Below are 24133 nucleotides of genomic sequence, written 5' to 3'. Positions count from 1 at the left end.
CAGGGCTTTTTTCCAGGCAGAAATTGATGGAATTCAGTCTCAATGCCATTGCCATTCCAAGAGAATGAGGGAGGTGTTCATGGTGAGTTCCGGCACCTCTTTTTCTAGAAAAATAGCACTGGATAGAGCCAGTTGTTATCTACAGAGAAGGCAACCCCCATTGCAGCAATAGTGCTCCTTCTTTTAGTATTCATGGCTGCAATTTTGTAAACCTAGACGTGCCGTTGGAACAGCAATGGGGAAACTGTCAGAGAAACTTTTCAGAGAAACCAATAGATGGCAGCCTTGATACCTACCAGGTTTTCTGCTGTGTCAGCCTCAGAATAGAATATTTCTAATGCTACTTTGCTTCCACCTACAGCCCAGAATGAGATATACTCAGGTTTCAAATTGCCTAAATACTTTTTACCGTATTTTTCGCCCTATAGGACGCACTTTTCCCCCTCCAAAAATGAAGAGGAAATGTGTGTGCGTCCTATGGGGCAAATGCAGGCTTTCGCTGAAGCCTGGAGAGCGAGAGGGGTCGGTGCGCACCAACCCCTCTTGCTCTCCAGGCTTCAGGAAGCTATCCACAAGCCGTGCGAGCTCAGCGCCCCCCAGGCTTCGGGCTTTGCGCAGCTCTCAGCAAGCCGTGGGAGGGTTGCGCGACTTCACGCAGCTCTCCCACGGCTTGTGGAGAGCTGCCTGTTCTGGGGGCTGGGGTCGGGGGAAGCTCGGGCTTCCCCCACCCCAGCCCCGCACCTGGGGGGAGAAAATTTGTTTTCTTTATTTCCCCCCAAAAAACTAGGTGCGCCCTATGGGCCGAAAAATACGGTAATCCTCCCAAATGTTGTGAAGAAAAACAAATAGATTAAAAATCCTTCATACCTATTGCAAAATCCTTCGTGCTCTGTTAATCTCTTATGGCCTGATCCCGTGAGCCATTGGCTGAACAGAGTAGCACATAAGAACATATGTGGAAAGCTGCTGTAGCAGGAAGAAGCTGGTTTAGGACTTATTCCTCTATTCATTTAGGCATGGGGAAATTTTATGGGGAGATAAACATGTGACTACTGCCCCTACAGTCTGAGAAGGGCCATTCTATCTGATGTTCCTTACTGTACCCGCTTGCATTTGACTGTTGGTACTGAAGACTTTTAAACATGCTATGAATTCTACATCCAATATTATTTATTTCTTAAAATTAATACACCACTTGATTGTAAAAACAAACAACCCCTCAGAGCAGTTTACAAAGCATAGAACGGTAAAATCAAGAGAAATTTGCAAGCCTACTTTAAAACATACAAAAGTTAAAATGCTAAAACAGTTTAAAATTACCTCAGCTTCCTAAGCATCTGGGTGGACTTGTCTAAGCAGGTATAGTTTTATCAGGTGCCAACAAGAGTACAGCGAAGCTGCCTGCTTGATCTCAATAGGCGAGGAATTCCAAAGTGTAGATGCTGCCACACTACACAGTTGAGTTCTTACAAACGCTGAACAGATATTATGTGGCATGATGTGTACCAGTACCAATTTCGCTGATTGAAGCGGTCAAGTGGGCACATGCAGGGCAAGGTAGATTACTGCAGAGGTTACACATTCCTCCGTATTTTGCAGACATAACATGCTCTTTGTGTCAAGGAAGCTAAAGCTGATCGACGTGGTTGAGCTATCTCACTGATATTGATGTGACAAGTTTGTTTATTGCTTGTTTCTAGACTCTGTGGTTTTGAGCCGTTCTACGATGAAAGAGGAGACCAGTACATGTTCAAAAGGATCCTGAACTGTGAATATGATTTCGTTTCCCCCTGGTGGGATGATGTGTCTCTAAATGCCAAGGATTTGGTATGTTCGGCTAATTCTGCCATTTACCATCAGCATAATTTTATGGGGATAATCAGCATTGTACAGTGGTGCCCCGCAAGACAAATGCCTCGCAAGACGGAAAACCCGCTAGACGAAAGGGTTTTCCGTTTTGGAGGTGCTTCGCAAAACGAATTTGCTATGGGCTTGCTTTGCAAGACGAAAATGTCTTGCGAGTTCCTGCGGGGTTTTTTCCCCTCCCCCCCTTTTTCCCCAGCCCCTAAGCTGCTTAACAGCTGTTCTCTAAGCCGCTTAACAGCTGATGCTAAGCCGCTTGACAGCTGATCTAAGCCGCTTATCAGCTGATCCACTAAGCCGCTATTAGCCTTTTAGCAGCTAATAAGCTAATCCCTTAATAGCCGTTAATCCCTTAATAGCCGTTAATCCCTTAATAGCCTCTAATCCCTTAATAGCCGCTAATCCCTTAATAGCCGCTAATCCCTTAAGCCTTTAATAGCCGCTAATAGCCGCTAAACCGCTAATAGCGCTAATCCGCTAATGGGCTTGCTTCGCAAGACGAAAAAAACAGCAGGACGAAGAGACTCGCGGAACGGATTCTTTTCGTCTTGCGAGGCACCACTGTACTATACATGTGGAATCTACTTTATGTATATTCATTATAGGTTATATCCCCACAGTGTCTGTGCATGAGAAAAATAGACTTCCACCAATGCAGTGGCACTTCTACTTCCTATCCTTACCTCTGCAGCCCCCACGTACCATCAAAATCTGTGGAGGGTTGGTGGAGCCTATGGAACAGATTCGGAGGTGGGATCCATGGGGCTGCAGGAGACAGAAGAGCAAGGAGAAGGCTCATTGCATCAGCAGAAATCTGCTTGTGTGACATTGGATTTCACCCAGTAGCCTGAAAGTTTTGAATCTTGATATTGTTCAGATGCACTTTTAGCATGTCACTGGCCCAGTTCATATGCTGATTCAGCTGGCAACAGTCTTTGGATGCTAGAGGCACAAGCTGACTCCTTTCCATCTCCTTTTTTGAGGGGGAGGGATAATGTGCATTGAGAATTTCTATCCATGCGTTCACTGGATGTTTCTACCCAGTGGTTAGTGTGTTGGACTAGGACCCTGGAAGACCAGAGTTCAATTCCCACTCAGCTACCTTGGGTGACTTTGGGCCAGTCACTGCCTCTTAGCCTAACCTACCTTATAGGGTTGCTGTGGGGTTTGAAAGAGGAGCAGAAGAATATATACACCACCTTGAGCTCCTTGGAGAAATAGTAGTGGGATATAAATACAATAATTAATCATAAATAATATGTGCGGAGCACTCACACCAGGTTTACTCTAACGTTGCTTCTAAGCAGTTGTTTGATGCTAGAAGTGGATATTGGTTGGGTAGCAAGTTGCTAGCATATGAAATTGTGCATATATCCTTAGGTTGGAGCCTACAAGGTTTCCGAGGAATGCGTTTTCCCCCTTACTTTTAAATCATCTTATTATGCAGGTTAAGAAGTTAATTGTGCTTGACCCCAAGAAACGTCTCACCACATTTCAAGCCTTACAACACCCTTGGGTCACAGGCAAGGCAGCCAATTTCGCTCATATGGACACAGCCCAAAAGAAACTCCAAGAATTCAATGCTCGACGTAAACTTAAGGTACATTTCAGGGGGGTGGGGTGTTATTGTTTACTTTTGGATGGATTCAAGTAACTCGCTTTGTTAACAGAAGACAGCACAAGGGCTCCGCTACGTAGCACCATACTTGCATGCTGTTTTCACTGATGTGTGTATTTTTATGCATGTGTCACCAAAGTGCATGGATTTTTGTGCACATCACCTGGCCAGAGAACTTCAGAGAAGTGTGGCTATCTTTTGGTTTGTGTATTACTTTGGAGAGTGAGAAGTAGGTTTGCCCTTTAAATGTACAGTGGTACCTCGGGTTACAGATGCTACAGGTTGCAGACACTTCAGGTTACAGACTCCACTAACCCAGAAATAGTACCTTGGGTTAAGAACTTTGTTTCAGGATGAGAACAGAAACCGTGCAGTGGTGGGGCAGCGGTAGCAGGAGACCCCATTAGCTAAAGTGGTGCTTCAGGTTAAGAACAGTTTCAGGTAAGAACGGACTTCCAGAACAAATTAAGTTCTTAACCCGAGGTACCACTATAAAGTGAACTGAATTTCTCCCCCATCCCTCATAGTGACACACTTAGAAAAAAGTAAGGAGGTGCTGCTATAAAGAATACCTAAAAAGGTGGAAATGTGTGGATAAAACATGTTTATTCCCTTAAAACCTACTCTATATGTGCACAGCTGCATATCACCCAGTCTTAGCAGAAACAGCTGGCGTCTCGGTAACTTTGGCTTTTAGAATCATAGAATCATAGAATCATAGAATCATAGAGTTGGAAGAGACCACAAGGGTCATCGAGTCCAACCCCCTGCCAAGCAGGAAACACCATCAGAGCACTCCTGACATATGGTTGTCAAGCCTCTGCTTAAAGACCTCCAAAGAAGGAGACTCCACCACACTCCTTGGCAGCAAATTCCACTGTCGAACAGCTCTTACTGTCAGGAAGTTCTTCCTAATGTTTAGGTGGAATCTTCTTTCTTGTAGTTTGTATCCATTGCTCCGTGTCCGCTTCTCTGGAGCAGCAGAAAACAACCTTTCTCCCTCCTCTATGTGACATCCTTTTATATATTTGAACATGGCTATCATATCACCCCTTAACCTCCTCTTCTCCAGGCTAAACATGCCCAGCTCCCTTAGCCGATCCTCATAAGGCATTGTTTCCAGGCCTTTGACCATTTTGGTTGCCCTCCTCTGTACACGTTCTAGTTTGTCAGTGTCCTTCTTGAACTGTGGTGCCCAGAACTGGACACAGTACTCCAGGTGAGGTCTGACCAGAGCAGAATACAGTGGCACTATAACTTCCCTTGATCTAGATGCTATACTCCTATTGATGCAGCCCAGAATTGCATTGGCTTTTTTAGCTGCCGCGTCACACTGTTGGCTCATGTTAAGTTTGTGGTCAACCAAGACTCCTAGATCCTTTTCACATGTACTGCTCTCAAGCCAGGTGTCACCCATCTTGTATTTGTGCCTCTCATTTTTTTTGCCCAAGTGCAATACTTTACATTTCTCCCTGTTAAAATTCATCTTGTTTGTTTTGGCCCAGTTCTCTAATCTGTCAAGGTCGTTTTGAAGTGTGATCCTGTCTTCTGGGGTGTTAGCCACCCCTCCCAGTTTGGTGTCATCTGCAAATTTGATCAGGATGCCCTTGAGTCCATCATCCAAGTCGTTGATAAAGATGTTGAATAAGACCGGGCCCAAGACAGAACCCTGTGGCACCCCACTAGTCAAAGTATTTTAGCAAAGTATTCTCTTTCGTTAGACCACACGGATTTGTTCAGTTTGGAGACACATTCTGTCTGAACCCCTGCAAGTCTAAATAGAGTTAATTCATACATTATGTAGGAGAGAGTCTACTAGGAAGTGATTATAGCCTTGCCTGGGTTGGTACACAGTGGAGACAGATGGGATCGGTGCCACGAAACCACAGCATAGGTGCCAAGAAATCTAACCACTCTTGTTTGTTTTTATTGAAACCCAGGCTGCAGTGAAAGCTGTTGTTGCATCAACTCGTCTCGGGAGTGCAAGCTGCCACAGCACCCACGACAGCAATAAGCCCAGCCAAAGGCAGTCTCTGCGCCCAGAAAGAGAGGACAGCGTGGAGGGAAAAGAAGAAGAAGTAGTAGTAGCAGAAGAAGAAGAAGCAAACTTCACTGAATCTCATGAAGAGGACGCTCATGAAGAAGCAACTGAAGGAGAGTCTTAAATCTTGGGGTATCTTATTCCAGCCATGTTCTGTCATTCCGTGCACCAGCCAAGATACCATTCAGAAACAAATTACAAGCATGGCTACTCTGAGTGGCTTTGCCTTGGGATGGAAAATGCTCTAGCTGGTGACCTGAACTTCAAAATGCATGTGACTGCTTCTGAAAAAAAATAAATAGTTCACAGTCTTTTAATGGCATGCCATGGATAAAGTGATATTTACAGTAATACCAACGAATGAAGGGGAGAGCAGGGAACACTCCTTATTACCAACATGTATATCTCATGTAGAGTGTTTATAGATAACCTCTGAAGTGAATGATGATTATGGCTTATTATACAAGATTTTCTAGAGAGATCTTGACATTTCTTCAATCCGCTTCTTTTCAAACTCATAATCACCCAGTAGATCAATGGGCGCTAAGACCCGCCAAGTGTTTTTTAAATGGCATATGAAATATTTTGCATTCATCCGTGATAGTTTACAAACTGTTTACAATTGAGAACTTAAATATTTATATGCAAAAAAACATTCCACTGATTCCTGTGAAAGATTTATTCGAATGGCTATGAAACTATGTTCCTTAAGAATGCCTTACCTCTATAAGTAACCATTTCTGTACAGTATTTTGATGATAACTAGAATATCTTCAGACTTCTGTCACATTACTGTCTAGTATTAATTTTACAAAACAATGTTAAGGATAGTACTCAAACAGAGCAGGTATGTGTGCCATTGTTAAGGTACAATTGGAATTAGTCGTGACTATGAAACTGTGCACCTGTTTATACAGAGGGGGATTCTGCAATTAATGTCCTGCAAGAAGAATATTCAACAGCATGATACTTTTGCTTTAGGGTACCAGTCAAGGTACTTGCCACGGGCAGCAATAGAAATGCTTGCATGATTAGAGATACATGAGAATTGTGTAGCCAGTTGTTGTTTCTTTTTGTTTAATCTGTCAGCGTAGACTTGATCTGTATAAGTGTGCCAGTAAAGAACAGGTTAAGGTTAGGATAGGACACTATCACTGCAAAAAAGAACGAAAATGTTCTATTCAGGCACTTGTGTATAATAGGTGTTACAATCTTTACTCTGCCAGGTGTAACCTATGCGAGTTGAAAAATAAGCAGAATGGATAGCATTTGTAATACATTTTGTAGCACCCGAATTTCTTAATGTATAGATAAAAGCGATCCAAAGAAATTAGCATGCAACAATTAACTTTTAGTGCAATCCTATACTCAGAAGTACATATGTCCCACAGAGATCAGTGGAGCTTACTCACAGGTAGGTGGGTGTAGTATTGCAGTCTCTGTGGCTTTTCAGGAACACAGCCAATACCCCAATACGTTAGTTATTTCTTGCATTCTTTTTTCTTTGTCTTTGAAATAGTATTATCTTGCAGAGAAACAAGAATCAGTTAAACTACAGAAACCAAGAGGAGGCACATGTTTTGTGTCTTCTGTTCTATTGTAGTTAGAAAGGTAATTAAATAATATTTCTACGAGACTTGGGAAATTAAAACAACTCTGATAACGACAGAACAGAATACTAAGTTAGTTTTTTTTGCAGTGAAAGTGTCCTGTATGACTTTTGAAAGCTGCCACGATGTTTTAACTCATTTATAAATGGATAAATAAGTAGATCTTACATGAAAAATATTTGTTTTGCACATGGAATCATTGTGCCCAAGCACACGAGCTGATTCCAAGATGTTGTTCTTGGAAAGTATTTGCTTCTCTGGCAAAAGGAAGAATTCGAAGTGCTTAGCTAGAAAAGCACAGCACAATCCAAAGCAGTTTGCAGGTGGGGCTAGTTCTTTTTCTTCTGTGAAGAGGAATGCTCTGGACTTGCATGGAGATTGCCCACTGCATGCAATGTGAGTTGATATAGAAGAGGGCTGGCGACCCCTTTGCATGTGAAGTTCTGTGCACACATCAGAAGTGCCAGATCACAGCTTCTGGGTACAGTCAGCTGCATATCTGCTTGAAATGAATCAAGGGCTGCTTTCTCAGCTGCACACTGTGACTTGCATTATGTGTTCTGGGTACTGAGCCTTAAGTTGGAAGGTTATTGCTGCCAGGAAAACAGAATTGTTTTTAAATCCAGCCATTCGGGAAACACAGGGTACATGCAGTGATTTCCTAGCTTCTTATACAACTGCTTCAGAAATCCTTCCAGAAAACTAGTCTCCATCTCTCTCTCTCTCTGGTAGCATATGATCTGAAGTCTGGAAGCTACTCGTGCTGTGAACCATACAAAATATATTTTTAAAAATCAGCATCTTGGTAGCAGCGAGGTCTGGGGACAATCAAAACACCTAAAGGTTCAAAATTTGGTCCAGAACCTTCAGCTATACTTATTCTAGATACATTTGATTTGGTGTGTAAATCTGATCATGACAAGCACTTGATCAAGTATGTCAAAATGATCTGTGCTCTTGGGAAACCAAGCTTCCATTGGTGCTACCCATTTTCTGTGGCAATGAAACTGTTAGAGCAGGGATAGTCCACATGGCATCTTTCCAGTCTTGTTGGACCATGGACACCCATCATCCCTGGCCTTGACCAATGGTCATGCTGGCTGAACTGATGCAAGTTGTAGCCCCCACATCTGAACGGCACCAGGTTGGCCACCCCTGACATAAACATCACACCCTTGCTTGTTAAGGAGGATTTATTACTACTGTTCGTTATGTCATAGGAATAGTTCTATGGTTGTGATCTGTAATCAAATGTTTGAAAGACACCCAGAATACGAAACCCATGCAAGGTTATGGGGTATGGCTATAGACGACGGTGCAGTTCAGAAGCTGTTGCTGTTCACCAGATCCGATTGCTAAATTCTTGTTTCTGCTCAGTGTGTTAGAAATAGTTCCCCTTTTGCAAGTCTCAGTATTAAATGTGCACTCAGATGCAGATTGCTCAGTTTGTTATCGAGCATGGGGCTGATAACGCCAAGGCTGCAGGTTTAATCCCTGTATGGGATAGCTGCATATTCTTGCATTGTAAGGAGTTGGGAGTAGATGATCCTCAGGGTCCCTTCCAACTCTATGATTCTCTGATCTCTGCCATGCTGGACCATATGCTCTAATAATAAGCATCAGGGCAAATTAAGGGAGTGTGTTATTTCTGATTCTGTTTGGGTCATGGAAATTCCAGTTTATAAGAGTCTTTCAGCTCAGTCTTACGTATACTTACTCAAAAGTAAGCTCTGTGGAATGCAGCGGGACATTCTCCCGGATCAGTGTGCATAAGGTTGCAGCTTAAAATGCGACTTTGATTCTGTGGTTGCCTGAGGAATAGCATTACCATTTCACATAATGGTATGAAAGCCGCTTACTGTGACAGGGGAAGAAAATGAGGCGTAGACTAACATTGAATGCATGCTATTGGTAAAGTTAATTAGACACTGGTATTCTTATTATTCTGATAGGTGAGATAAGATTAGGGTCTAGTATAGCAGGTACTATTACAAAATTATTTCACGGAATATGTTTCTCGTGAGTGCTAACTCACCACGTCAACTATTCCCGGTTGCAGAACAGCAACAAATCAGTCAAATGACTTACTGTAAGTTGATTTTAAGTCTCTGTTCAGCCTGGCTACACCCATGGTTAATGTATAATGTCAAGGCTAATAATAGGGGGTGAAGGGGACCTGCAATTAAATGTTGCAGTGTGGCTTGCCCCTGCTCAAGTTTCCAGCCACTTCATTGTATTCCCCCTTCCCACCTGGTTTCCCATTTTTTCTCTAACATCCAGAGAGCATCCCATGCTGAGCAAACTCAGCCCTCCATGGCCTTGGGGTTTTGTTTTTTTTGCCCTAAATATTTTTGTACTCCTGCATACCTTGAGGACATAGGGTTCCCTCAATCAGAGCAACTGATCCTGCTACTCCTACTGCTGCATTTTCATGTGAGTAGCTGTACATAATTTCCACTGCTCTTTCACCGTGTTGTCTCTTTTGCATTATCAGTAGAGAACCTGGCAGAAAGGATTTCAGGGGTCAGCATGCATCATGACCATTGAGAACGGCAGGTAAAGAGACTGCACAGACCTGGAAGCAGATTAGGAGTGCCTAAGTGTTGACTCTTACAACGGGGATCAAGGAATATGGCAGAAACCCAACCCTGATCATGTATCTGCAGCCCAATTGCCGTTGAATAATCTCAAGTGTGCAATATGGAATACATGCCTAGTATAAGAGAACTAGGTTGTTAATAATGAATTTGTAATGCAGGTAGGACATTATTAGTATGTCTGAAAAGCATGGATATGGAAGGTCTCAAATGCACCATGAAACTTTTAAAAACAGTTTGCAAATGCACTTCAGGATTCTCGTTGCAAAATTGAATGGCTTGCTGCACAGCTGCGATCCCTTGCACAATCTAATATTGGCTTGTAGCCTGGCACTGTTAGTGTAGTGGCTAAGTGAAGAGAGGTTGCCTCAAACTCCCTAGGTGGCCTTTGGCACCCTTGGCATCTCTGAACCTCAACTTTCCAGCACCATGTGCAATATAGGCTCGTGATACAGGCCTACCTTACAGGACTCTTGTAAAAGTTACTGTGCTAATTATATATCAGTGTATAGAAAACAGTCTATAAATGCTAATATTACTTCTGACTGAAGGAGGAAGAGGAATTCTCTCCTGCTCAGGATTTTGGTGGGCACAATACTGGGATGTGTACTTCTAGACTCTTAAAAGGAGACACCGCCCAACACAGAACAGCACAATCCTATGCATGTCTACTCAGAAGTAAACACTGTTAATAGAACTGATGCAAAGGTATATAGAAATTGCAGCCTTAAACCTACTAACATGAATGAGATTAAGCACACTTAACTGTGTTAGATTGTGGCCTAAGGCACTTAAGTATAAAAACCTTCCTTTCCCCCCCATTAATGAAATATGTGCACTTTTTGTGGGACTATCACCTAGGACCACTTTCAGGTAAAGCAGTGAATGATTATGGTTAACCCAAGATACGTTGCACAAAGGTAGCACTAGCAAAGGACCCTTAGAGTTGGTTTGGGCAACACTTGTGTATGTGTGATTGCTATGTATGCATTCCCTGTACTGTATATTTTCCCCACCTTTGTTATATTTGCTCCAAACATCTAGCGCATTTTTTGTTGCTTAGTGTATCAAAAAACCCATTTGCAATGTTACTAACGAACAAGAAATAGTTGTGTGTGGAAATGCCTGAAAACTATAACCAAGAATCTGATGGATCAAGCTTGCAAAACCTTTCTATCACATGATAAAGTAAGTACTGTTGAAGTCTCAGAATTAGGCATGTTTGCAGCTTCAATAAGTGCAACACACCTAGCCTTTCATATGCCCATATGGAAACGAATTATCTGGAGAATGAAGAGAATGCACTTTGATGCTGAAAAGTTTAAGAAGTACTTTGCATGTACCATAAAAATAAACACATATGTCTAGAGAAGTCTCGTTTGTCATTCTGTGATATCAGAGTTTTATATAGAGACCTTTGGCAGGGGTGGGCAGGTACTTAGACCACCATATATTTGTGAAAATTGAAAATGCAGTGACAACCCAAGAGTCAGCCCCAATTTTGTGCCTTTCAGAGTTTCTGATTTGGATGGGTGATGCTGGAGTGACAGAGCACTGGATAGGATCTGGAAGAATTTCCAGCTGTTTGAGTGTGTCCAGGTTCTGTGCTTTATGTTACGTTTGCATTAGATGAGCTGACATTAGATGAGCTGACATCTGTGCAGGTCCCCAAAATCTGCGTAGTAACTCCTGAAATCCAACACCAGCTTTTAAGTTGGTGCCTTATGATACAATGGCTCACAATAGGCACATGTGAACTTGTGGTTAGGAAGGAAAGCTCAAAAATATGCTCATAGACTTGTGCACTTCGTTGTCACAATAAAAATACACCAAGTGCCGAAAGTCCACAGCGCCGACAAGATGTTTCCTCCAGATCACCCACACCTATCACAAAGATGGGTGTCAGGCATGGGGCAGGTAGAGAGATGCAGCTGCCAGTGCACAACTGGTAATCTTAAGGTGCGCTCCTGATAGGCAAGTCTTTCTAGTCAATGAACAAACAGCTGATAAGTGCTGGCGTCGAGCCTGCTGGGGTTGGCTGCAGGGCTTGAAGTCAGCGCCAAGCAGCTGATTGGCAGCAAGCTCAAGCCCTGTTTGGGTCACCTGATGTCCTAGTGACATCAGGCAATTGACAGCTGGGTGGGACTAGCTGGCCAGAACCAGTTCCCCATGGCACATGCTTTGCTTTAACCTCAGCTAAAAGGCTGGGAAAGATGTTTGCCCAAGACATTGGAGACTCAGTGCTGGCTGAAGCAGACAATGCTGGACTAGACAGACTAATAATAATAATAATTTATTTCTACCCCACCCATCTGGCTGGATTTCCACAGCTACTCTGTATAAAGCAGATTCGTGTGACTGGCAATGTTATCTTATTTTTTTTATTAAAAAAAAACCCACCACCACCAATATTTTGAACTGAATACTTTAATATACATCTTAAGCATCTTATATAAATAATCTCTCACCAGTTATAATACAGAAATGCAGCACAATTCCTATATATTCTTCCAGCACTAGCACCATCTCAATGACTAGTAGCCATTTCAGTAGAACTGTGGGTCACTTGTACCAGCAAGTGAATTTAAAAAACATCTGTTTAAATAATTGAAGCATATTAACAATTTAAAAAAATAAACATCATCGTGAAGCCTTAAGAAGATTATGCTCGACCAAAGTCTCAAATGAATTCTTTCCTGGTAAGTTAACATAAGAGCAATCTTAAGAAAACAATGTCCTGGAGTATAGGCCTTAAATATTATTAAACTATTTTTATGGAAAATCTTGATTCACTTCTTAGGTGCGCCCAGTCAAAGTTAAGCACTGTTAAGTCCCTCTCCTATTGAAGGATAATACATTTAACAGATGTTACTAATTGAAACTTGTCACCATGTACTAGTAATAATCAGAGCAGTTTTGCAAATAACCACATGCTTTACTATTTTGTTATCAGTAACAACTACTGCTAACTTTTTGGCTAAAATGGGTGGTATGCAAGTAAGTTTTATACAGAAATTAGAGATTAAGCAAGGTCCATTAATTTCAGTGGGTCTACTCTGAGTAAGACTCAGTTGCATGCCACCCCAAATAACCAACGACAAAATTACTCTATAAAGCAGTAAAGTATGGAAACAGGAGCACAGAATTCTCTACAGTGCATCAAGCTTTTTAGTTTAAAGATAAAAGATTCTGAACCATCTTTTAGATCAGGATTAGCAAGCAACATAAAGTACATGAAAGCATTAGTATTTCGCATTCATACATTTAGCCCTTGAAAAGAAAAGATGCCAGTGTATTGCTATTCCCACTCTTACAGGCCGCCACCTTCAATGTTTACTCAGAAGCAAGTCCTACTGTGCTCAATGAGGCTTCTCCCTAGTAATAACGTTTAGTAAAGCAGTCTTAGTAAATAAAGGGGTTGCTGGATGGCAGAGCTTTCCTATCATTGCCTAGTTTCCTTTAGGGGTGAAATTAGCTGGAGCAGAACATGTTCTCACCCTCCATTTCTACAGCTTCCCTTTGTGAAAATGAACATCTTCCACGGGGGTGGTACAAATATGAGCACTGTGATTTGCATGCTTTGGAGCTACAACCATTCTGGAAATTATGTTGTGTAGGCCAGCCCACAGACTGTATTTCTGCAGGGAAGAGATCCTTTCCCTCAGTTTGCTAGAAGACTCTGATTTAGAGTTCTGTCCAGAATGTGGTTGTGCGAGTGTCATGGGCTTCTGTGTCCACGCCTTGGCTAAGAAGCAACGATGTGCCGAAGGCTTGCCAAGTGTGTTTCATTGAGCTCAGTGGATCTTACTTCAGAGTAAACATGTTTTCAGTTCTTCTGTGCAAATGGGACTACCAGCACCTATAAGGAAAATACAACAGACCTTCATGCAGGAAGCTTCCAACCTATCCTAAGGTTTGGAGAATCGACTATGAGGTGCAGAATATGATTGCAAGAAGCACACAGAGTTTGAGGTCAGCGCAGATTATGCTTTCAGGGTTTTTCTGAGATCAGAATAAAAGTTAGTCAGAGTACTGGCCATAGCCGTGTCCACCGCCGACTGGGGGATCATCCCACGCAAATCTGTCTGGATGAAGCCTATCAACAGGCTGTGTCTAGGATTGTCCTTGAGAGGGAAACAGAACCAGCCACAGGGGTGGTTAAAACCTCGAACGTAACCCGGTTTTACTTCACCATAGTCCAGGCTGACACCTGTTTTAAAATAAAACACAATTGTAGGTTGAACCTCTCCAGTAAAGAGAACGCACCTAGTTTTATTCCTGAGAAATCTTTTTAAGAATTTTATTACAGCCAGGATCCCAAGGATCCTGTGGGAGAGGTAAGATTCCTTCTAACAACCCCAAACTCCAGACTCAGGGGATCTAGAGTTTCAGCAGTTTGCTGACAAACCTGGAGAAGATATATGCAGATATTTTTTTTTAAAAAAAGGGAAGTTCCAATATGTGGTCATTTGTCTTGCCCCTGTTCAAGTTGTGCTTGTAAAGCTGAGGGATTTCTGTCCAAGGCAGTACCTTATAATCATATGGGGAACGTGTCCATTTCTTGGAACAAGAAATGGTGGTGTCTAGAAGAAGCTACCCAAACCAACCTTCCTCCATCCAGAGAGAGTAAGGACTTGGGGACAAAGTTACCCAAGAACGCCTTTCTAAGTCAATGTACAATATTTACAATATTCTAAATCTGGTATGAACCATGGCAATCTCCCAAAGCAAAATCTAGATCTGGTCCTTTGCTCCCCAAAACAGTTACATAGAAGAGAGAACTAGGTTTGGGAGGTTGTGGACAGTGGCGGAGCTTCATGCTCTGGCACTGGGGGGCGGAGAGCAGGTGGGGGCGGGGCTGGCACGCGTCCTGGGGGTGTGGCGACCAGCGTGGACAGGGGGGCAGCCGCAATGGCACCCCACTGGGATCGTGCTGCCGAGGGCGGTGCACTCCTCTTCCTTTGCCAGTCTCTGTGGACTCTCCTTCCTTGGGAGTTTTTCAGCAGAGGTTGGATGGCCATCTGTCATGGATGCTTTAGCTGAGATTCCTGCTTTGCAGGGAGTTGGACTAGATGACCCCTAGGATCTCTTCCAACTCCATGATTCTATGATTTCAGGGCAAGCCAAGCAGCGCCTGTTCAAATTCCGCATTTTAGGCCGTCAGGAATGGCCCAGGGTTCAGGTTCAACCTGTCAATCCTCATCTCAGGCCAAGTGCAGCTCACTCACCAGAAAATGCAAGTTAGCAATCGTATTCATTCTACTTTCCTTTGCACTAAGCGACTTTTGTATAGTACTTTTGATCTGCCAAGTGACAGACAGGATGTCCTTCTTCGTGGCGCTAGTTTATTTCTAATTTTAGCTTTGAGGAAGTGGGTGTCAAACCAATAATTTGTTGCAAACAGCAGCACTAACGTACACAGATTTGATTTCTACAGGTTTAGGAGTGCTTTAGAGAGCAAGATTAGAAGATAGAAGAGGTTTAATTAGAATTACCGCATGACAGAATCCCGTCTTCGTAGTCTGTTGTGCAGGAGAAGTCAACAAACTCTCTGGGAGAAATGATGTTCCACAACTGGCCAGCTGTGGTGTACCGCATGACACAACAGTTCTGCAGTGCAATTACAAAATGCCTGTTTAGGTAGTATTCATTTGTAGAAACTTAGTGTTCATAGCTATGCCAAGCAATATGGAGACTGTGTTGAAGGGTCAAACTAGATGAGACCAGAAATAAATCATGACATTTCCATCTTTTTAAGCTCTGCAGCAGCAGTTCCACTCCCTTCCCCAATTTGGATCAGGCCTGTGACATTGGGGGTTGTGGTTAGAGGGCTGTCTCTCTTGAATGTGAAGAGATACAGCTGCCATCTCTTGATATGACTCAGGAATCTATGTAGCTGAATTTTTTTAAGTTTAAAGAGACAAGAGACTTACCCAGTGTACCCTTAGGTCTCCCACCTTTAAAAAAATCCAGCTACAGGCCTAATATGGATTTAATTGACTGCCTGACTCAAATAATGAACTATACAGATATCTTACTTGAAGAAACAATCAGGTTTTCCTACAAGTGCTCCTGATTATTCCAACACGCTGAGATGAATCATCAGTCTTATCTTAAATAATAAACATCTTTAAGAAATCTAGGAACAGATTCTTAATAGGAGTTAAATTCACTAGAAACAGTAAGCTTAAAGCTACACACATCAGAACGAAAGGTGCCTGGCAAAATGTAAATAGCCAGAACTGGTGTAGAATCTACAGGCTTTTTTTAAAAAAAGTGTTTGCTTGTGTTTCAGGATTCATTAAGATGCTGTGCTGAAACCAGGACAGTTCTGCTGAAGGTCACTTTTTGGCTAAGAAAAGAGACTTTGGACATCAAAAGAAAATAGGCTTTAAATTGAAAATTGAGAGCACGAGGCAGCCAAAGGTCAAGAGTTTAAATCTATCACAATGGGATTAACTTTCCCACTGAAGCCAATGGGATTTAAAACTGTTTCTGGATAGTGCAAATTTAGTTGGAAGTTATATTGAAATTAATGCTCAAAACAGCTTGGATACGGCTGGATTTGTACGTCCTAGTTTTCAGCTACTCAGAATGAGGCGCTTTCTTGAAAACTGCAAAAGCTATTTTGTTCACTTCGGATTTTTTATATATCACAGGTTCTACCACTGCCAACAAGAAGGTTGAAGTGTCACTCAAAGCACAAGGTATGAAGTGTGGATATATGCAAGTAGAGAAGCTCCCTTCTTGTTGACTGTAAAACTTTAACTTGCATTGGAACTGCTGTGCCAAATGAAAAGCATGCAAGTATAACTTCTGGTTGTGTGATAAATGGGTGACGCAATACCTCTTCAAACTCATCAACAATATCCATCGAGGTCAACAGACTATCCCAGTAGAGTCGATAGGGTCCAGGGCGTATGTGATCTACTATTCTGTTGGCGACATCCTCCACAATCCCTTGTGCTTTGTAGCTACAGAATCAGATTTAATACAATGAGGCTTAGAAAATGTCAAAGCGCCTAGCAACTTCCACCAGTTTAAAATAACTACATATGGGTCATGCACGTGCCAATATCTCTTGTATTTTCCATCAGGATCCAGGGGCCTTAGGAATGTTAAATTTCATCCATTATGCCTCAGATTACCCAATCCTCTTGTGCCAAAGCAAAAAGTCATTCTCTATGAACTTTGAGGGTGGGGATGGAGGCACACCATGTTGGATTTCATTCATTCAGTCTGAGGCGGAAGAAAGAGGAGGTCTGCCAAAGGTTTTTTATTGAGGACTCCCTAAAAGGAAAGCTACAACAGGACCTACTCAGCCTCAGAGAACAGCAAGAACTGTCTACAAATGAAATAACAATTTTTATAACAAACAGAATGCAGCTGAGAGGAGGATGCTTAGCACCAGAGGCATTATGTACACAAATGCATAGGTGACGGTTTCACGTTTATATTCCACGAAGCACTCAAAGCCACCCACACCCACTATGCATTTTATGCTTTTATGTCCATGGTAGATGCAGAGAAACTATCCTGAAATGAAGTATGATACAGCAACGATGGCTGCAGGGCACAATGCATTGGGCAGTGGCCCACCTCTGCTCTAATATGGCCAGATTCTTCCACTCATGAACAGTCCCCTCCCTTTCTACTGGAAATTATATTTATGAAAGAATTCATCTCCTCTGTAAGTTAACTTACAGGTATCCATTGAATTCTTCAGATGGCTTACGCCAAACTGTCGTATCTTTCTGCAGAAAAAAAAGGTCACAATATTTGTACTTTATTAAAAATGACTCAATCACTTCACACCTCTGAATGTACAAATATAATGACAGAATCGAGAACTACACAGACCACCGAGGGAACTTTTCAAATATAGTGCATCTTTTACCAACCTGTTCATCAATGCACACATTTTAATTCAACTGTAGTTTATATATATATATATATATATATATATATATATATGCATGCAATAAATTGTCATGTAAATTCTTCTGGTGAATGAGGAGAGAAACCAACACCCAAATATAGCATTAAATCAATAAATGTGAGAACACATCCTCTATGAACTACGGCCATTCATATCATCCCATGCTTCTTTAAAAAAATGTTTCAAAAGAAAAACTCTGAGAACTAAACTTGACAAATCACACATCAAAAAGTCTCCCTATCACAACATCAAATTTTAACTGGGTTGCCTTGGCATTGTGTAGGCATCACCCAACTGACACAATTGCTTAGGACTGCAGATTTTAAGTTAATTTTGTGTTAATCTGATAGTATAAAAACCTGATTTAGTGCCAATCTAGATATGATGAGCTTTGATGAGTATCACTATAGGCTCGGGGGAAAGTATATTATGCTTGTGCCAGCATTTGCACATGCAGTTAAGCAATGAGACAGCGCTATCAGATGGTAAGAAGAACAGGCTTTCCCCAAACCATACACAGTAAATAAACACATAAGGGAAAAGGTTGCCATGTCCCACCTGCTCTAGTGAACCAGCACTACACACTTTAGAGGCCTCCAGAAGTTTTGAGAGCCAAAGTCTGAAGCAGGGAGCCTCTTCCACTGATGGAGGTTCATGGGTGTAGCCAAGGGGGAGGGGCAGCTGCCCCTCCAAATCAATAAAAATTGGTAAAAACACATACTAACTGAGGTTCTGTCTTCCCTCAACAAAAGGCCTGCCCTGCCACCAACAAAAATCCTGGCTACGCCATGTGGAGGATCCCTGTGTGACCTCTAGCTTGTGGAAAGGTAGAAAAAAGAGGAAAGTGCCCTTAATCTCCTTGTGTGATTTTCATCACTCAAAGAAAGAAAACACCAAATCAGGGCTCTGAAATCTACCCACTCAAATGTACGGCCCACCTAAAACACAAAAGTAGAATATAAATCACCCTACTCATTGATTAACAAAAGAAAAGAATCTGGAAAGGCAACGGCTTGGTAACTTACTGTTTTCTTAGTAAGTCTCCATTCATCATCTTCCACATTGTAGTACCGGATGACCTCATTTTTTAGCTTTGTAGCCACAGAAACTACATCAGGAAAGTCTGCCATTCTCTTCTGTCTTCTGCAGAAAATCAGGATGTAAAAAAAACAAAAGGCGGTGATTTACTGTTCCTTCTCAGTTTCCTGTTTGGCGTTAACACTATAATAATCATACAAGTCTCAATTTCTCTCTAAATTGCACAGCTGCATGATTCAGGATCATCTGGAGCAAGCAGCAAGTGTTTTTCTCAACAAAGCAGAAGCAATATATTATTGCAGTGCCCAACAATTAAAATGCACACATTCCAAGATCTAAACAAGTATGTTGCAAGTACTGCCAATCTCCTTCTTGGAAGAAGCTCTGAATACCAAACAATCTTAACAAGTGAGAAAGTGATCTTTGAAAGGGTGTGGTGGTTAAGGATCACACGGGTTGAACATGGAGTTTGGAACTCTGGTGTTAAGATTTCTACATTATATGCATAGCTGTCAACCGTCCCTTATTTGGCGGGAAACTCCCTTATCCCAGTGCCGTGTCCCGCTGCTGTCCCTTATTGATGTCCCTTAAATTTCCTGGGTTTCAAAGGAAGCAGCTCCTCTCCCTCCCTCCCTGCCGGCCAGGGAGGAGGGAGCCTCCAACTGTGTTGCTTGGCTGCGTTGCTCACCCAATAAGGAGTCTAAGAACGACTGGGGGGTGGAGCTTGCATGCCTTCTGCCGATCAAATCGGCCGCGTTGCCTGGGGACTCACTTTTGCTCAGCGCTTCCCAGCGGAGAGGTGACGGTGGTTTTCCTTGCTGCATCCCCTTTGTCGGGTTGCTGCGCTGTGGGAACCACCGCTTGAGGCTTAGTTTGGCTGCTGGCTGGGCTTTCTGCCTTTGGCTTGGAGGGGCTCAGAAGTTGAACATACCTGTGCTTGGAAAATCCCTTATTTTGGCTGCTGATCCCTTATTTTCAAATCTGTAAGTTGACAGCTATGAGTATATGCTTAAACTGTTCCATGGCTCCAGGTTGGCATGTGCCTCTGTGACATCAGGGAAGGTAAGCAAATGGCATTCAGAGGGGCTTTGTGGCTCATGCCAGCACAGGCCACCTACAAGATCAGATATTAGTGCCAAAAACACAAAGACGCTCAATAGAAGACTATGAAAAGCGGCACAGGAGGAGTGGCAAATGATAGAGTCAGTTGGACAAAAACAGAACCTAACATTACCCCACAGGTGTCTCCATTAACATAACAACCTGTTAAAATGGAGACTGAAGTGTCTCCTATTATACCATCGAGTAAAACTGCTTCACATACAATTATTCCAGTGATGGGTTTTACTTCTGTGTGTACAACCACTATCTATATGTCACACTCAAGATAAGCACCCATCTGTTTCGCCATGTGCATGCTCATCATATATGACTGCACACATTTTCCTACATGGAATTTATTTCTCTGCAGGAAACCACTGTGGGTGAAGGGGTTGTTACTTTCACAACAAGTGGCAGATTGCTTAAATTAAACGCTTGTTCTCAAAAGAGAAATGAAACCTTCACTGAAAGGCAAAGCAGTACAAATATAGACTGAATATTTTAAAAGTACAGTGGTACCTCAGGTTACATACGCTTCAGGTTACAGACTCCGCTAACCCAGAAATAGTACCCCGGGTTAAGAACTTTGCTTCAGGATGAGAACAGAAATCATGCAGCAGTGGGAGCTTCAGGTGGCGCTTCAGGTTAAGAACAGTTTCAGGTTAAGAACAGACCTCAAGAATGAATTAAGCTCTTAACCCGAGGTACCACTGTATACATTTTAAGGATGGCCATTAAGATGCCATTTTCAGTTTCCACAAGTGCATGCATTAAAATATTGTTTTTATAATATTAATGCCTGATTAACTGAGAGGTACATTTGTAGTTGATTGAACCTTTAAAATAAAATAAACTAGCATGCCAAAAGCATCTGGAGTGCCACAGGTTTCCTATCCCTGCTCTAATGACTCATTCAGCTGGTAACTTCTACATCTCTTTAAAAAAAGGTAAAGGCACCCCTGACCGTTAGGTCCAGGCATGAACGACTCTGGGGTTGCGGCACTGCTTTCAGGTCATGTGGCCAACATGACTAAGCATGGCGAACCAGAGCAGCGCACGGAAACGCCATTTACATTCCCGCCGGAAGGTATTACCTATTTATCTACTTGCACTTTGACATGCTTTCAAACTGCTATGTTGTCAGGAGCAGGGACCGAGCAATGGGAGCTCACCCCGTCGATTCGAACCGCTGACCTTCCGATCGGCAAGCCGTAGGCTCTGTGGTTTAGCATAATCTTAAACATGGCAACTGAGAAGTAAGATCCACTGGTATCAGTATATTCCTAATAAAAGGTAAAGGTACCCCTGCCCGTACGGGCCAGTCTTTACAGACTCTAGGGTTGTGCGCCCATCTCACTCAAGAGGCCGGGGGCAAGCGCTGTCCGGAGACACTTCCAGGTCACGTGGCCAGCGTGACATCGCTGCTCTGGCGAGCCAGAGCCGCACGTGGAAAAGCCGTTTACCTTCCCGCTGGTAAGCGGTCCCTATTTATCTACTTGCACCCAGAGGTGCTTTCGAACTGCTAGGTTGGCAGGCGCTGGGACCGAACAACGGGAGCGCACCCCGCCGCGGGGATTCGAACCGCCGACCTTTCGATCGGCAAGCCCTAGGCGCTGAGGCTTTTACCCACAGCACCACCCGCGTCCCCTATATTCCTAGTAAGTTACTCCTAAAACTGAAGCACTGGCTAAGAGAAACTTACAACGTGTAGGTATTTTGTTGTGCAAAACCAAACACTGATCCCTGATCCCACGGCCTCTGATACAGGTGCATAGGCATAGCATATGTTCCAGGGGCCAGAACCCAGCTATCTGAGATGCGATTGGTTAGTTAGTTATTTTTTATTTGCTTGATTGGGGGAGGGACAGCTGCCTCCCCCCCCCCCCCCGGCTACACCATGGCAGGTGACCAATAGGGCCAAAGAGGCATCTATGCACAATGTGTAGCTGCTAAAAAACAAATCCAAATGTTTATTATTTAGAAGCACCTGTGACCTACTTTTATACGACTATGCAAATGGGTCTTAATTAAATGTGCTGTTTGTTCCCATCCCATTATCTCTCTCACAGGCAGATAATAAGGTGCTTGGTCAACCATAACAGCTGAGGCTTCTGTGCCAGCTCTCTAACAGACATCTACTTACGAAAGCAGGTGCCGCGCTCAGAGCAAGGAGCTGAAACGATTTGCTCCTGCCCTGCCTCTCCTTGGCAAGTGGATAAAAAAACGACAACAGACTCATCTGAGATGAGTAATTCCCCATATCCTTTTAATCCAGAATAATGAGTAATGCCCCACATTCTTCTACTCCAGAATAAAAAGTAAGGCGGCATATCCTTTCACTCCAGAATAACCTGAATGCCACTGTGAAGATATGTATGCGTCAGCCAAGATCTGCGGAGACCCGGGTTCAAATCCTACTCCTCCATCTATAATAACTGGGCCAGTCACTGTCTATCAACTTCACACCAGATAGTCTCCTCCTGAGGATAAAACGGGGGCTGGGGAGGAGCACATATGCCACCAGTGAGCTCGTTGGAGGCAGGCTGAGATATAAATGCAGTAGGATACCAATGAATTCGATACATAAACAAACATGCTGCCTGTCCTCGGGTTCATTGGGGGTGTGGATTTCAATCGGCCCACTGCTTTCAAATCTGAACATTCATTGTTATAGGTTTGCGTGGGGGGGGGGGGGTTCTGCGCGTTCCCCGTTTCCACAAGGCCGGGCTCAGAATGCGGGCACGTGAAAACGTAACGTGTGAAAACGGCACACTTTTTCGGGTACCGAGAATTAGCCGCCCGTGGGCGAAGCGAGAGGTGCTAACGAGCCAGAGGCTCACGCGCGGAAAGTCAGGGATGCATCTCCACGGGTGACCCAAGCAAGAGAGCATCTCTCGGTGCGTCCGGCCCGCTTCCCCAGCCGGGCAAATAGGCCGCTTACCAGTATCCCGGGCTGCGAGGAGCGACTTTTCCGCCGCGGAGGGTTCGGCGCCCCGTCGAAGGTCCCCCGGACTCCGGCCACGCGCGACCCGCTCCTTCTTCCCCCAGCTCTGCTTCTGTTCCTCCTGCTGCGCTCACCCGGTCCAGCAGCTCATGCCGTTGGGCCAATCAGAGCTCAGCCGGCATCCCCGTCGCAGCCAATCGCAGCGCGCCCGTCTTTTCTCACCTCTCCTCCCCCCGCCCACCGTTTCGCCTCCCAACCCGCCGTCGGTATCGATCTCCCTATGCAAAATTCATAGCCCTTAAACCACGCCCCCAACTGTCCGCCCCTCTCGCTCTTCCCAAAACGGATGACAGGCGGACCGTGCTCATTGGGCACATTGGCTGGAGGGAGGCGGGGTGAAGCGCGGGGATTGGCTGACGTGCATGTGGAGTGACAAAACGGCAGGGGCGCGGAGAGAGACCAGCAAAGAGAATTTTGCTGCGCCTGAGAAAGGCTTTTGCCACGTTTGTTGTGGCAGGAACTTTTCTGGACCGAAGTCCAGCTCATCTGGTGCAAAAACAGCACCTGGATGATTGTGCGGTCCAGGAAAGCTGCCTTGTTGTGGCATAATAATAAGTTGATTGGTCTTAATGGTGCCACCAGATTCTTTGATGTTTTGGCTGCAACAGCCTAACAGGACCCAACCCAGTCTTAGGAGTGTGAATGTAAAAGTGGAGTGACAGGAAAGAATTAAGAGGGTGGAAGGCTTTCCAGAAAACGTCTGGCCATTTGAGATAGAGGAATACTAAACACTCAAGCACTTTATATAATATGTTCTGCTATGATGTAATCACATATTTCATACCCTCCAACGTTTCTCCAATGAAAATAGGGATGTCCTATTCAATAATAATGATAATAATTTTATTATTTATAACCTGCCCATCTGACTAGGTTGCCCCAGCCACTCCAGGCTGCTTCCAACAAACTGTATATAAAATGATCACCACCATCAATTTATACCCTTCCCATGGACTGCAAGAAGATCAAACCTATCCATTCTGAAGGAAATCAGCCCTGAGTGCTCACTGGAAGGACAGATCCTGAAGCTGAGGCTCCAATACTTTGGCCACCTCATGAGAAGAGAAGACTCCCTGGAAAAGACCCTGATGCTGGGAAAGATTGAGGACCCAAGGAGAAGGGGACGATAGAGGACGAGATGGTTGGACAGTGTTCTCGAAGCTACGAACATGAGTCTGACCAAGCTGCGGGAGGCAGTTGAAGACAGGAGTGCCTGGCGTGCTCTGGTCCATGGGGTCACGAAGAGTCGGACACAACTAAACGACTAAACAACAACACCCCGCCCATCAGACTGAGTTTCTCCAATCAATCTGAGTAGCTCC

The 24133-nt window shown here is 43.6% G+C and overlaps 2 protein-coding genes across 3 annotated transcripts in view; one reads left to right on the top strand and one right to left on the bottom strand.

Annotated features, from left to right (window-relative positions):
* Window positions 1-11101, top strand: part of CAMK4 (calcium/calmodulin dependent protein kinase IV) — an 88940-nt gene extending 77839 nt beyond the window's left edge. For both annotated transcript variants that reach the window (XM_083404184.1, XM_083404183.1), the window contains 3 exons: window positions 1701-1827; window positions 3311-3463; window positions 5422-11101. In XM_083404184.1, the coding sequence (XP_083260310.1) occupies window positions 1701-1827; window positions 3311-3463; window positions 5422-5646 (505 nt within the window). In that variant the 3' untranslated portion in view covers window positions 5647-11101. The remainder of the gene's footprint in view (window positions 1-1700; window positions 1828-3310; window positions 3464-5421) is intronic.
* Window positions 11102-12138: 1037 nt separating this feature from the next.
* Window positions 12139-22911, bottom strand: STARD4 (StAR related lipid transfer domain containing 4). The gene is made up of 6 exons (XM_083404403.1): window positions 22749-22911; window positions 18694-18811; window positions 17434-17483; window positions 16577-16703; window positions 15225-15339; window positions 12139-13939 (listed from the first exon to the last, which is right to left on the bottom strand). Exons 2-6 carry the CDS (start codon window positions 18796-18798, stop codon window positions 13713-13715), a joined length of 624 nt encoding a protein of 207 aa, XP_083260529.1. The 5' UTR covers window positions 18799-18811; window positions 22749-22911; the 3' UTR covers window positions 12139-13712.
* Between the last annotated feature and the right edge of the window lie 1222 nt (window positions 22912-24133).

Source organism: Podarcis tiliguerta, assembly GCF_965153285.1.
Source record: "Podarcis tiliguerta genome assembly, chromosome: 11".
Taxonomy (NCBI): Eukaryota; Metazoa; Chordata; class Lepidosauria; order Squamata; family Lacertidae; genus Podarcis; species Podarcis tiliguerta.
This window is presented reverse-complemented; position numbering and strand designations above follow the sequence as displayed.